We start from the raw sequence: 13,042 nt of genomic DNA, 5'->3' as shown, positions 1-13,042 counted from the left end.
GTCCCTGACCCCCGCCCCGTCACTGCCACCCCCCGCAGCGGAGGACGTGAGCGGGGTCGCCCCCGAAAGCGGATGTGCCCAAGTCACTCGGTCTCCCCGGGCCGGTCCCTGACCCCCGCCCCGTCACTGCCACCCCCCGCAGCGGAGGACGTGAGCGGGGTCGCCCCCGAAAGCGGATGTGCCCAAGTCACTCGGTCTCCCCGGGCCGGTCCCTGACCCCCGCCCCGTCACTGCCACCCCCCGCAGCGGAGGACGTGAGCGGGGTCGCCCCCGAAAGCGGATGTGCCCAAGTCACTCGGTCTCCCCGGGCCGGTCCCTGACCCCCGCCCCGTCACTGCCACCCCCCGCAGCGGAGGACGTGAGCGGGGTCGCCCCCGAAAGCGGATGTGCCCAAGTCACTCGGTCTCCCCGGGCCGGACCCTGACCCCCCGCCCCGTCACTGCCACCCCCCGCAGCGGAGGACGTGAGCGGGGTCGCCCCCGAAAGCGGATGTGCCCAAGTCACTCGGTCTCCCCGGGCCGGTCCCTGACCCCCGCCCCGTCACTGCCACCCCCCGCAGCGGAGGACGTGAGCGGGGTCGCCCCCGAAAGCGGATGTGCCCAAGTCACTCGGTCTCCCCGGGCCGGTCCCTGACCCCCGCCCCGTCACTGCCACCCCCTGCAGCGGAGGACGTGAGCGGGGTCGCCCCCGAAAGCGGATGTGCCCAAGTCACTCGGTCTCCCCGGGCCGGTCCCTGACCCCCGGCCCCGTCACTGCCACCCCCCGTAGCGGAGGACGTGAGCGGGGTCGCCCCCGAAAGCGGATGTGCCCAAGTCACTCGGTCTCCCTGGGCCCCGGGCTCCTCCAGGGCTGTGCGGAGACGGGCGAACGCAGCCCCCCAAGACAGGGATTCCTGCAGCCGACCTAGGTGCCTGCGTGACAAGGACAGCCCTGCGGCACCAGCCCTGTGGCCCCCCAGCCCGCGCTGCGCTCCGGGACCCGCTGCGTAAGCCAGGCCAGAACCCAGCTGTATTAGCTCATCCTGTTCCCCCCCTGCTCCCATGGGGAGCCCCTCTCCTCTGCCTCCCTCCCCACCTGAGCCCCCTTCCCCATCCCACATGGAACTGGCCACCTGAGCTCCCCCCCCATGGACCTGGTGTGAGGCCCTCCCCCTGCTATTCACCCCCCTACCCTGTTTGGCAGAACCGGGTGTTTGTCCCAGTCGCTCGTGCTGGCCAGCGGCTGAGCAGCTGCCAAGAGCCAAGCGGACACGCGCCCAGTTTTGCCAAAGCCTCAGGGAGTCCGGGACAGGACTTAGCCCCCCATCATGGCCCGAGGAGCTGCCCTGAATCCCGGCCAGCGGCCGCCCCTCCCCAATTGCCCTGTCTGTGGTCTGGCCTGCGCCCTGGGCTGGAGAGCAGCCCCCAGCCCCTATCCCCACCCCCTAGGGCTGGTGGACAGTCCAGGGGTGCTGCCTGGCCAAGCCAGGGGGCAGAGCCATGGGGGAAGAGCAGGGGACAGGAGCTTATGGCAGGGGGGCTCCAAAGAGACTTTGGGCCCAGGGCCCCCCCCCGTCAATCTTCCCTCAGTTTGGCTGCCTGCCCTGGGGCTGTGGGGATTGGCTCCCCCAGGGCTGCCAGGCGCTGCACCCATGCCCCACCCCTAGCTAGTTCCCTGCTCACCGCTTCCTGCCAGCACAGACTCTGCAGCAAGGTGTCGGAGAAAGGGAACAGCTGTGCAGCCGCAGGGACCTCCCAGGGAGCTGGGCTGGGTCTCAAGGGGAAGGTGTCAGGGAGCCTGGTACCAGGGGGCTGAGGTGGTTACCAGGGGGCTGGGCTGCAGGAGTCCCAGGGGGCAGGGCCCAGTGCCAGGGAGCTGGGATGCAGGGGACAGGGGCCCTGTGCCAGGGAGCTGGGATGCAGTAGGTCCCAGGTCGCAGGCTGGGTGCCAGGGATCCGACCCGAGCGCTGCAGGGACCCAGCGGAGCAGCCGCCCGCCATGGCCGGGCCAGACCCGGTGCAGGAGCTGCAGCTGGAGGTGACCTGCAGCATCTGCACCAAGTTCCTGGAGGTGCCGGTGACGCTGGACTGCGGGCACAACTACTGCCAGGCCTGCATCCTGCAGTACTGGGACCAGGTGGAGGAGGAGGAGGAGGATCCAGAGCAGTGTCCTCAGTGCCGCCGGGCCTTCCGCCAGCGCAGCTTCCGCCGCAACAAGCTGCTGGCCAATGTGGTGGCTATTGTGCGGCGGCTTCCCTCTCCAACCGAGGCCCAGCGCTCCCGAGTCAGCACGCTGAGTGAGGCGGCGCCCCCGGGGCAGCAGGTAAAGCGGCGGGAGGGAGTGGGAAAACCCCCATGCCTGGGTGGTGCAGGTCTGAGCTCAGTGCGGTGGGGAGGGGGCCTCAGGAGAGCTTGGAGGGCCTAGCTAGCCCTGCAGCCGTGGGGCACCCCACAAGCCAGGCAGTGGGCAGCCAGGGCAGGGGTGCTCCCTGGTGCATCCCATGTTAGGCTGATTTTGCAAGACTTGGAGACTTTCCCACAACTGCAGCCACGTTGGAGCTGGGACTGGAGGCAGGCCCTGGGCATGGAATATTTCTGAGGTCCAGGTGCCACGGGCCCATGGAACTCGCCGCCTTGGGCATGTGTGTGCATGTAGGGGCAGGGCAGCACCCTGGGGTCTCCGCTCGCCTCATGGTAAGGCCAGGCCTGATTCAGGGGAGTTTCTTCCCTGCTCTCTCTAACCAATTCATTCACAGGGGCCCACCCAGTATAGGTCAGGGCTCTAGCCTTGAAAAGGGGGCCTCCTAATACTGGGGGATGCTCCCACAGAAAAGCCACCCAAAAGATGAAGCGATGGATATGTGGATGTGGTTTGGAATACATTCCCCTGCTGATGAATGAAATGACCGATGATGGGGGATAAATACGGGGGACACATGAATGAATTGGTTAGAGAGAACATGCCAATCATACCAAATATTCTGAGACTCCTGACTTTTTTTTAAAGGTTCTCTTGCACTACATTCACCAGAAACTGTAAATTCTCCCAAAAACAAGTGATATACTCCCCTACCGGCTGTTTGCGTCCTCAGTCCTGTCCTCCCAAGAGCCCTGAATCAAATCGAATCAAATCAAATGTGGAGATAGTGTCAAATTTGCACATGAGGGCCGGTTCCGCAGCTTCTTTCGCCGGTTGATTCCTGAAATTGTTTTGTAACTGAATAGCTAGTCTCAATTTCAGCAGTTTCTTTCCTCTTGGTCTTTGGGAGTGGCACCTTCTCTGTCTTATGCTCCCACTGCTTTGGGGACTGAAAGAGCTCCAGCCAAACCAGTTTAGCTGCAGAGCTCTCTGATGGTCAAGGTATGCGGGAACTTACACTCTACCCTTTGATTACAGTCTATGAACAAAGCGCTCGTTTCCTGATCTAAGGCTCTCTTTTGATGGGTTCGTTTTCAACCAACCAACCAACAATGGGGTACTTAGAGAGGTGCAAATTGTTCTTATCAGTATCTTGCAACTTGAACAGTCTAATTCACTGCTTTTTTCTCTTTTTTCCCCCCTGCTCCCCCTCTTTTCCCTCTGCCTTCCCTTATTTATTCTTGGATCTGGACTTCTAATACTCCAGTCACCTGAAGAAGTGGGCTGTGTCCCCGAAAGCTCATGATACCATCTACATGGTGCTGCAAGACAATTTGTTGTTTTTAAGTACTCCCATAAGAACGGCCATACTGGGTCAGACCAAAGGTACATCCAGCCCAGTATCCTGTCTACTGACAGTGGCCAGTGCCAGGTGTCCCAGAGGGAGTGAATAGAACAGGTAATAATCAAGCGATCTCTCTCCTGCCATCCATCTCCACCCTCTGAGAAACAGAGGCTAGGGAAACCATTCCTTACCCAGCCTGGCTAATAACCATTAATGGACTTAACCTCCATGAATTTATCTAGTTCTCTTTTAAACCCTGTTACAGTCCTAGCCTTCCCAATTTCCTCAGGCAAGGAGTTCCACAGGTTGACTGTGCACTGTGTGAAGAAGAACGTCCTTTGATTTGTTTTAAACCTGCTGTCCATTAATTTCATTTGGTGGCCCCTAGTTCTTATATTATGGGAACAAGTAAATAACTTTTCCTGATTCACTTTCTCCACACCACTCATGATTTTATAGACCTCTATCATATCCCCCCTTAGTCTCCTCTTTTCCATTGCTCTTCGGTTCACAGTTCTTGGCAAAGAAGCTGGGAATAGACGCTCGCAAAACTGCTTCCTTTTCAGCCTCAAGTTGTCCCTTAATGCCAAGGACCAACCTCTCTTCAGCCACACCGTAAGCCAAGGGCTAGGACTTTGCAAGGTAGAAGGGTCCCAAAGCTGGAGCTGCTGCCTTGATCCATAAATAAACTGTTCTTTAGCCTAAGCCCTGCAAACACACGTCATCTGGCACAGGCAAGCAGTAATGTCTAATTGCAGCATAGACTTACCCTGCCAGACTGTCCCAAATTACCTTGCACTTTCAGCTTCCCCTCAGCAGCCACCCTATTCCAGGGAAGATGGGATTCTGGGGTGGCCATGTTAGTGCTGTGAAACACGGGGGTGGCAGGGCCTGGACTGTAATAAGGAAAGAGGAAAAGAACAAAACTCTGAGCCAGCCCAAGGGAGAAGACAGGAGAGGTACAAAGACCAAGGAGGGGGAGAACCAACCCCAAGGGTACCCCAAGCTCCTTCCCCCCTAAAATAGCTTGAAAAAGAAAAGAAAAAAACATGCTGCAGTCTGTGATCATAGAATCATAGAATCACAGGACTGGAAGGGACCTCGAGAGGTCATCGAGTCCAGCCCCCCGCCCTCAAGGCAGGACCACGCTCCGTCTACACCATCCCTGACAGATGTCTATCTAACCTGTTCTTAAATATCTCCAGAGAGGGAGATTCCACCACCTCCCTTGGCAATTTATTCCAATATTTGACCACCCTGACAGTTAGGAATTTTTTCCTAATGTCCAATCTAAACCTCCCCTGCTGCACTTTAAGCCCATTACTCCTTGTCCTGTCCTCAGAAACCAAGAGGAACAAATTTTCTCCTTCCTCCTTGTGACACCCTTTTAGATATTTGAAAACCGCTCTCATGTCCCCCCTTAATCTTCTTTTTTCCAAACTAAACAAGCCCAGCTGACCCCCTCAGTCAGACAGCCAGACAGACCTTCCCAGACACAGAAATCAACCAATATCAGTTAATTGGAAAAAGAAAACAATCTTTTATTATCAAAACAAAACTACAGTTACAAGCATAATAAAATGGCTGATGAAAAAGAGCCACCAGTTGATAAAGATTCTCAGGGAAACCTCCCTGGACTAACTTAGTGGGAAAAAAGAGGGAAAAAACACTTTTAAAGAAAGAAAACCAACTTTTAACCGCGCAGACCTCAATTCCAACAACAGAAAACAACAAAATCCTGATGGACTATCTAAACTTTGTCCTATTTACACATTGGGAGACGTCTTTTCTTGGAGAGAGATGGCCTCCCATCTCCCTGTTACCAGGAAGAAACCGCTCTGACTCAGACAAAGGAGGGAAAAGATAAAAATTCCTTCGTCCCAGTTTGAAATTCCTACCTGCATTGCTATTGGCTGAGCAGATACCTGGAGACGTAGTTAACCCCCTAATCCCCAGGTTATGGAACTGGGAGGGGACAGGATGGGAGGGTAACGCTCTTCCCATGACCCCAGGAATTCTGTCTGCTGCCACTGCTCAGAGGATCCATTGTCAAGCACCCACCCTTCCTCCCCCCAGGAGCACTTCCGGCAGCACCTGGAGACGCTGCAGAGGGACCTGGAGACCGCGCTGAGCCGCCCGTGCAAGGGGGAGATGCGAGAGGCAAGTGTCCCCACCGCCCCATCAGCCACACCCAGCTCCAGGATGTCTGGCAGCTGCCCTGTGCCCCCCAGGCCTGGACTCCCCTCTGGCTCTGGCACAGAGAACATGGGGATGTGTCTACATCATGGCACATGGAGGCTGGGCTCTGCTGCAGGACTGCGAGCCAGCCCCCCCTCCCCTCCGCCTGCCCACATGCTGCTCGCTCCGACTGTGGTTAGCAAGAGCTCAGGGCTGGGTCCTAGCACCCGACCCGGCCAGGGGGTGGATCAGTTCCTGGTGCCCATTGCAAGCCCTGCCACTCTGCAGCCTGGATGCAGAGGTAACAGCACCTCCTTGCTCCTTCGCACTAGAATCGGAGAACCCCAGGCGGGCAGAGACCTCAGGAGTCATTGGGTGTGTCTAGACTACAGGGTTTTGTCGACAACACTAGACCTGCATCTACACTGCCGCTGAGGGCTGTCGACAGAACGTCAACAGAACTCAGCAGTTTTGTGGACGGCGGTAAACCTCATTCGACGAGGAATAACGCCTTTTGTCAACAGAGTTCTGTCTCCAGAAGGCGTGATTGCAGCTACACTGTCCTTTGCATCTACACTGTCATGTCGACAAAGCGGCTTGCTTTGTCAACAGAGCTGGATGTCGTCTAGACGCTCTTTGTCGACAAAACTTCTGTCGACAAAAGCCTGTAGTGTAGACGTACCTATTGAGTCCAGCCCCCTGCCCAAAGCAGGACCCACCCAACTCAATCATCCCAGCCAGGGCTGTGTCAAGGCGGCACTGAAACACCCCTAGGGACGGAGATTCCACCCCTCCCTAGGGAACCCAGCCCAGCGCTTCCCACCCGCCTAGGGAAAGAGTTTTCCCTAATATCCAACCTCAACCTCCCCCACTGCAACTTGAGCCCATTGCTCCTTGTTCTGCCATCGGCCCCCACTGAGAAAAGCCTCTCTCGAACCTCCCTGCAGGAAGTTGAAGGCTGCTCTCAAATCCCCCTTCACTCTGCTCTTCTGCAGACTCAACAGATCCAAATCCCTCAGCCTCTTCTCATAGGTCATATGCTCCAGCCCCCTAATCGTTTTGGTCGCCCTCCGCTGGACCCTCTCCAATGCGTCCACATCTTTTTTGTAGTGGGGGGACCAGAACTGGACACAGTACTCCAGATGTGGCCTCACTAGAGCCAAATAAAGGGGAATAATGACATCCCTGGATCTGCTGGCAATGCTCCTCCTAATGCCCCCTAATATGCCATTAGCCTTCTTGGCTACAAGGGCGCCTGTTGGCTCATCTCCAGCTTCTCATCCACTGTAACCCCCAGGTCCTTTTCTGCAGAACTGCTACCTAGCCAGTCGGTCCCCAGCCTGTAACAGGGTTTGGGATTCTTCATCTCCCATCTCCCACCCCATGGCCCTTCCCCTGACAACTTGGGCAGCTGAATTCCCAGTTCTAAGCTGGGGAGGTAGCTCTGGCAGCACCCCAGTTCCTCAGCCTTGTCCCACGGCCTCTGTAGGGTGTTGCCCTGGGGAGCACTGGCGCCCCCGAGTGGGCACCGCTAACAGCCCACTGTCTGCCCTGCAGCATCTTCTCCACTTCCTGCGGGCTGCGCAGCAGAGGATCTGCCAGAAGCTGCAGGTGATGGAGGGGACCGGCCCAAGGGAGCCAGGCCCAAAGCTACAGGTGAGATGGTGAGACAGTGTCACAGCCCAGACCCAAGGGGCTAAGGGAGACACCAGCTGTGCTGCAGGGAGGGGTCCAACAGGGGGCGCTCTCCCCGGCAGGCAGGGCTGGTCCCAAAGGCTCAGTGGGGCACTAGGGGGCGCTGGTGCTGCAGGGAGGGGTCCAGCAGGGGGCGCTCTCCCCTGGCAGGCAGGGCTGGCCCCAATGGCTCAGTGGGGCACTAGGGGACGCTGGTGCTGCAGGGAGGGGTCCAGCAAGGGGCGCTCTCCTCCGGGCAGGCAGGACTGTTCCCAATGGCTCAGTGGGGCACTAGGGGGCGCTGGTGCTGCAGGGAGGGGGTCCAGCAGGGGGCGCTCTCCCCTGGACGGCAGGGCTGGCCCCAATGGCTCAGTGGGGCACTAGGGGGCGCTGGTGCTGCAGGGAGGGGTCCAGCAGGGGGCGTTCTCCCCTGGCAGGCAGGGCTGGCCCCAATGGCTCAGTGGGGCACTAGGGGGCGCTGGTGCTGCAGGGAGGGGGTCCAGCAGGGGGCGCTCTCCCCTGGACGGCAGGGCTGGCCCCAATGGCTCAGTGGGGCACTAGGGGGCGCTGGTGCTGCAGGGAGGGGTCCAGCAGGGGGCGTTCTCCCCTGGCAGGCAGGGCTAGCCCCAATGGCTCAGTGGGGCACTAGGGGACGCTGGTGCTGCAGGGAGGGGTCCAGCAGGGGGCGCTCTCCCCTGGCAGGCAGGGCTGGTCCCAAAGCCCCAGGGCAGCAGCAGTGGCCGGAGGTGCAGGGCGCAGGAGGGGGTCTCTCTCCTCCTGTCCAGACTCTGGACGCCCTGAAAGAGGCAGGGCCAGAGGGGCGTGGAGGATTTTACTGAACATGTCGAATAGTAACCCTACAACGTAAACCCCCCCCAACCCCCTTCTCTTTCTCTCTTGTCTGGTGCAGGATGAAAACATCCCCTCCAGCAGGTAAGGGCCCCCCCCCCCTCGGGCCGCAGCGCCTTTAATACAAACAACCCCTACCAGCCTCATTAAACAGAGGCCTGGCTCCTTCCCTCTGGCATTGGAAAGCCCCTCTCCCTGGGGACTCTGCCCAGATGCTCCGGAGGAGGGAACCGACAGCTAGAGGGGGTGGATGGACGGATGAGCACAGTCTGGCTGGCTGAAAGCCCCTGATGCAGACCCGCCTCTTGCCCTTTGGGGCTGTGGAGCTGTGCGGATCCTGGGCTGGGATCCTGGGAGCGGCGTCCGCCCTCCATGCTGGTGTGGCGTGGCGGGCGGAGCATTGCCCGGCCAAGTTGCCCTCACACATCCTTGGGGCAATCCACTGGCAGGCTGCAGGAGATTTTGTTTACAGTGACCGTTCATGGGCACAGCCCCACTCCAGCATCTCCTGGCCCCAGTTTGCTGTTCCTAGCCAATGAGAGCTGCAGGAAGCAGTGGCTGGAACCTCCCAGGGCCAGTGGGAGCTGTAGGGAAGTGGGGAGGGCATGCCCGTAGACAGTCACCATAAGTGAAATGTCTTGTGGCCCACCAGCGAATTCGGAGAGGAAGAGCTACCCAGCGACTTAACCCCAGACGCTGCAGTTGTCGTAAGTGCACAGCAAGCAGCCCAGCATTAATAGCGGCACTGGCAGATGTGCTCAGATGTGCCGCCAGCACCACACAGCTCCTGACAGGTCCCCACACTGCGGTGCCTGGCTGAGCACAGCCCACTGCTGTAGCTCACTGTGCCTGGCTGAGCTTGTCTGACAGCCCTCATGGCTGGCTGTTCACAGTCAGCAGACAGCGTCCCCACCTCCATCCTGGCAGCAACAGTTGTTATGCAGGACACAGCAGGAAGCTATAACCACTGGGATATTTTTGTAGTGAGTAAGTAAACACCACCAGCACCCTTTCAGCCTACCTGTCCTTCTAGCCTTGCTGAGCTGGTAAATGAATCTTTCCTAGGGAGAGATTTGAGAGGAGTTGCAGAATACCTTCGCGTGTCATTGAGAGCTCCCCGGAAGATCCAAAGGGACAAATTGCTCCACCTAACTCTACAATGGAAAGCAGACAGGAACGGTAGCTCTCTTTGTAGTACCACTTCCTCTTCACCTAGGAGTCCATTATTGAAAATTACCTTCATCCTGCTAATTTGAGGGTTTCAACCTGTTCCCAAGGTTCCTTCCCTTGCCTTGGGCTCTCCTGCAGTTGGCTTCTAGGACTGACTAGGGAGCGTTGGAATCTCAAACCGGTCCTGGCGCATAGCATAAGTGGTCTTCCCAGTCACCCGCCCCCCATATGCCTCCTCTTCTGTCCCACCCCCCTCCTCCTCGCTGTTCACAGCAGAGGTCTGACTTGGGCTCCTAGGAGGTATTCATTGTGGAGCTGGTCTGGAGAGCAGCACGGAGCCCGGTCGGGTCACTGTCCCGAGGGAAGAAACACAGCCCAGGGGAGGAGGTAGCCGGGGCCGCGCTCCCAGTCTCCTGAGATCTCTAACTGCGCCTCTCTCGGTGCGTTGCAGATCAGACAGCAGGAAGCCCTCAGAAGCCCGCTCGCAGACACCGGAGCCATGCAACTGCTGGCTGCCCTGGCCGAGCAGCGTCCAGCAGATACAGATGAATCATTACAGAGGTGAAGCAGGAGCAAGTCCTATCCCTCTCCCCCTCATCGATGTGGCTAGGCAGGGTTAGGGTCCTGCTGCACTGGAGCAAACTGGCTGCACTTTGCTGTCTGTGGCAATTTGCACCAGCTGTGGATCTGTCCCGAAGAGACTTTCAGGGATAGCGGCAGCCCCAGTGAGGGTCAGTAGAAGGAAATGTGTGGGGATAGACTGAGTCACAATTTGGGGGCGGCGGTGGGGAGGGGAAGGTGATGACAGATCTGTAAAATCATGACCAGTGTGGAGAGAGTGAATCAGGAAGTGTTACTTACTCCTTCCCGTAACAAAGAACCAGGGGTCACCCAGCAGGTTTAAAACCAACAAAAGGAAGTATTTCTCCACACAGTGCACAGTCAACCTGTGGAACTCCTTGCCAGGGGATGTTGTGCAAATCAAAACTATAACAGGATAAAAAAGATAGATACTGTCATGGAGAAAAGATCCAGCACTGGCTATTGGCCAAGATGAGCAGGGATGTAACCCCATGTTCTGGGTGCCCCTAGCCTCTGACAACTAGAAGCTAGGAATGGGTGACAGGAGAGAGATCACTTGATGATTCCCTGTTGTGTTCCCTTCCTCTGGGGCACCTGGCCTTGGCTACTGTAGGCAGACAGGACACTGGGCTGGATGGGCCTTTGCTCTGACCCAGCCTGGCCGCTCTGATCCACCCTGCTTATCTCACCCGTGTCATTAAAACAGTCAGTGAGACAGATTTCAAGTCACTGCCAGCCGAGCCATTCTGGAATCGACATCTTGGGGGAAAGGCCCTGTGTCCCCAAGTCAGCCAGCCCCCTACCCCCACCCCCACCCAACCCTGGGGCCAGATTAGAGCTACACAACCCGGGAGAGAAAAGGCCCCGTGAGCCCCACGGTCTTTCTCCCTGGCGTCCAGGCAGAGCGAGCAGCCCCTTGAGGTGAAAGCGCCCATGTCCCATTCCCCGCATTCCTTGAGCCAGCCAGTCACCCCACTCAGAAAACTCTGAAACACTCAGGGTGGGGGGTAGTTAGTGGCATATTCATTTCTTTTAGTAATGTTTCCCTCCTTGCACTGGTCTGATTTTATCTCTTTCCCCAGCCCAGATCTACACACTCTATCTAATCTAACCCCATACACACCATCTATCTATCTATCTATCTATCTATCTATCTATCTATCTATCTATCTATCTATCTATCTATCTATCTATCTATCTATCTATCTATCCCCACACACCCCCTCTATCTATCTATCTATCTATCTATCTATCTATCTATCTATCTATCTATCTATCTATCTATCTATCTATCTATCTATCTATCTATCTATCTATCCCCACACCCCCCCTATCTATCTAATCTAATCTATCCTATCTATCTGTCTGTCCATCCATCCATCCCTCCCTCCCATCTTTTCTCCCGCCGCAGACCCATCCATCCACCCAGATTCTCTTCCTTTCTTTTTCCAGTGGAGGTGACCCTGGATCCTAAAACAGCCAGCCCTAAGCTCATCCTCTCCAGCGACGGGAGGAGCGTGCAACTAGGAGATGAGCAAAAGGACCTGCCCAGCACGTGCGAGAGATTCGACACTGACCCTTGTGTTCTGGCCAGCGAGGGGTTCTCATCTGGGCAATATTACTGGGAAGTGGAGGTGGGGGGCGCTGGTGGCTGGGCTGTGGGGGTGGCGAGCAAGTCAGTGAAGAGGAAGGGGCCTCTCTACCTCAAACCTGAGCATGGCTTCTGGACTGTGGAGTTGCACATGGGCAAATACTGGGCTCTCGGGACCTGCCTGGCCCGTGTGCACAGCAGCAAGAGGCTTCGCAGAGTTGGGATTTACCTGGACTGCACGGAAGGGCAGGTGGCCTTTTACAATGCCGACGCCTTCGCCCATCTCTACACTTTCACTGCCTCCTTCACGGAGGAAATCTTCCCCTTCTTCTACCTCAAGGACAAGAAGACCCCACTGGTCATTAATAGGTCTGCGTTGGAAGGGTGGCCTCCATTAATGGAACAGACCTTTCCCCAATAATTTGATTCCAGGGTGCCTTCCACTTCCCCCATTATGGACTGAGCACCGGCGTATCGCTTGCATCTGCATTGCCACCAAACATCCCATTGTAATGCCCTCACAGTGCTGCGTTCAGATTTTCCCCGGCTGAACCAGTGTCAATGTGAGCGGAAAGGAATGTTTCCGGTTTCAATGTAAAGCTTTTCATTTTTAATTTTTTTTAAAGTCCAGCTCCCAAGGAAATATTTGGATTTTATCAGATGACACATTGCGATGGAGTGCACCCATTTTAAAAAAATAGTTGTCTTGTAAGAAATTTTAAATTTTTAAAAAATCATTCCTGTTTGGAGCGAAAGTGAATGCTGAAATGGCTGCATTTCCCATGACATGAAAATCCCAGTTCTGGCGTATAGAGGACTAGGCTCTTCTGGTTCCTAAGACTGGAGAGGTCCCATTTTTATGCCATGATGAGGGACAAAAACCTTTTTTTAAGTGAGGGGTGGGTGTCTTTTGCCATGGCAAGATCCTGGGAACTTGGGCTTTCCAGAGAACTGCCTGTTATCACAAGATGTGCCGGACTTGGCTCTGGCACCAGGATGAAAGATCCCAGTCTTGCTGTGGGCATGGTTTATATTTGATTTACAATTATTTTTACAATGTCTCGCTGTGTACAATGTCGGGGGCTCGGCCGGCTTGCCCCGGGGCAATCGGCGGGAAGGAGGGATTCGTTCATAGGAGGGTTCCTCCAGGAAGACACCCCACCAAGGCTGGTAACCGTAGCGACAGGCCAGGGTGTTGCCTGCGGTGGGGCTGGGATGCTGCCACGTCAAAGCATCCCTCCCTGGACCACCCCGCATTGCCATGGCAACGGTCACCAGGGCCTTCGTTGCCATGGCAACTGTGGCTCGGGGTTGGG

At 56.7% G+C, this 13,042-nt stretch overlaps 1 protein-coding gene across 2 annotated transcripts; it reads left to right on the top strand.

Moving 5' to 3' along the window:
- The first annotated feature begins 1,819 nt into the window (after window positions 1-1,819).
- On the top strand, window positions 1,820-13,038 carry LOC102443565 (E3 ubiquitin-protein ligase TRIM58-like). 2 transcript variants are annotated; one of them, XM_075913690.1, is made up of 7 exons: window positions 1,820-2,301; window positions 5,759-5,842; window positions 7,418-7,516; window positions 8,445-8,467; window positions 9,449-9,562; window positions 10,005-10,114; window positions 11,588-13,038. In XM_075913690.1, the coding sequence occupies exons 1-7, from the start codon at window positions 1,978-1,980 to the stop codon at window positions 12,145-12,147; spliced, it is 1,314 nt and encodes a 437-aa protein (XP_075769805.1). In that variant the 5' UTR covers window positions 1,820-1,977; the 3' UTR covers window positions 12,148-13,038. The 2 variants fall into 2 exon arrangements, with proteins under 2 accessions (XP_075769805.1, XP_075769806.1); XM_075913691.1 differs by lacking the exon at window positions 9,449-9,562.
- The last annotated feature ends 4 nt before the right edge of the window (window positions 13,039-13,042 follow it).

Source organism: Pelodiscus sinensis, chromosome 32 (assembly GCF_049634645.1).
Source record: "Pelodiscus sinensis isolate JC-2024 chromosome 32, ASM4963464v1, whole genome shotgun sequence".
Classification (NCBI taxonomy): domain Eukaryota; kingdom Metazoa; phylum Chordata; order Testudines; family Trionychidae; genus Pelodiscus; species Pelodiscus sinensis.
Note: the sequence above shows the minus strand (reverse complement) of the source record. Positions and strands in the feature narration are given on the sequence as shown.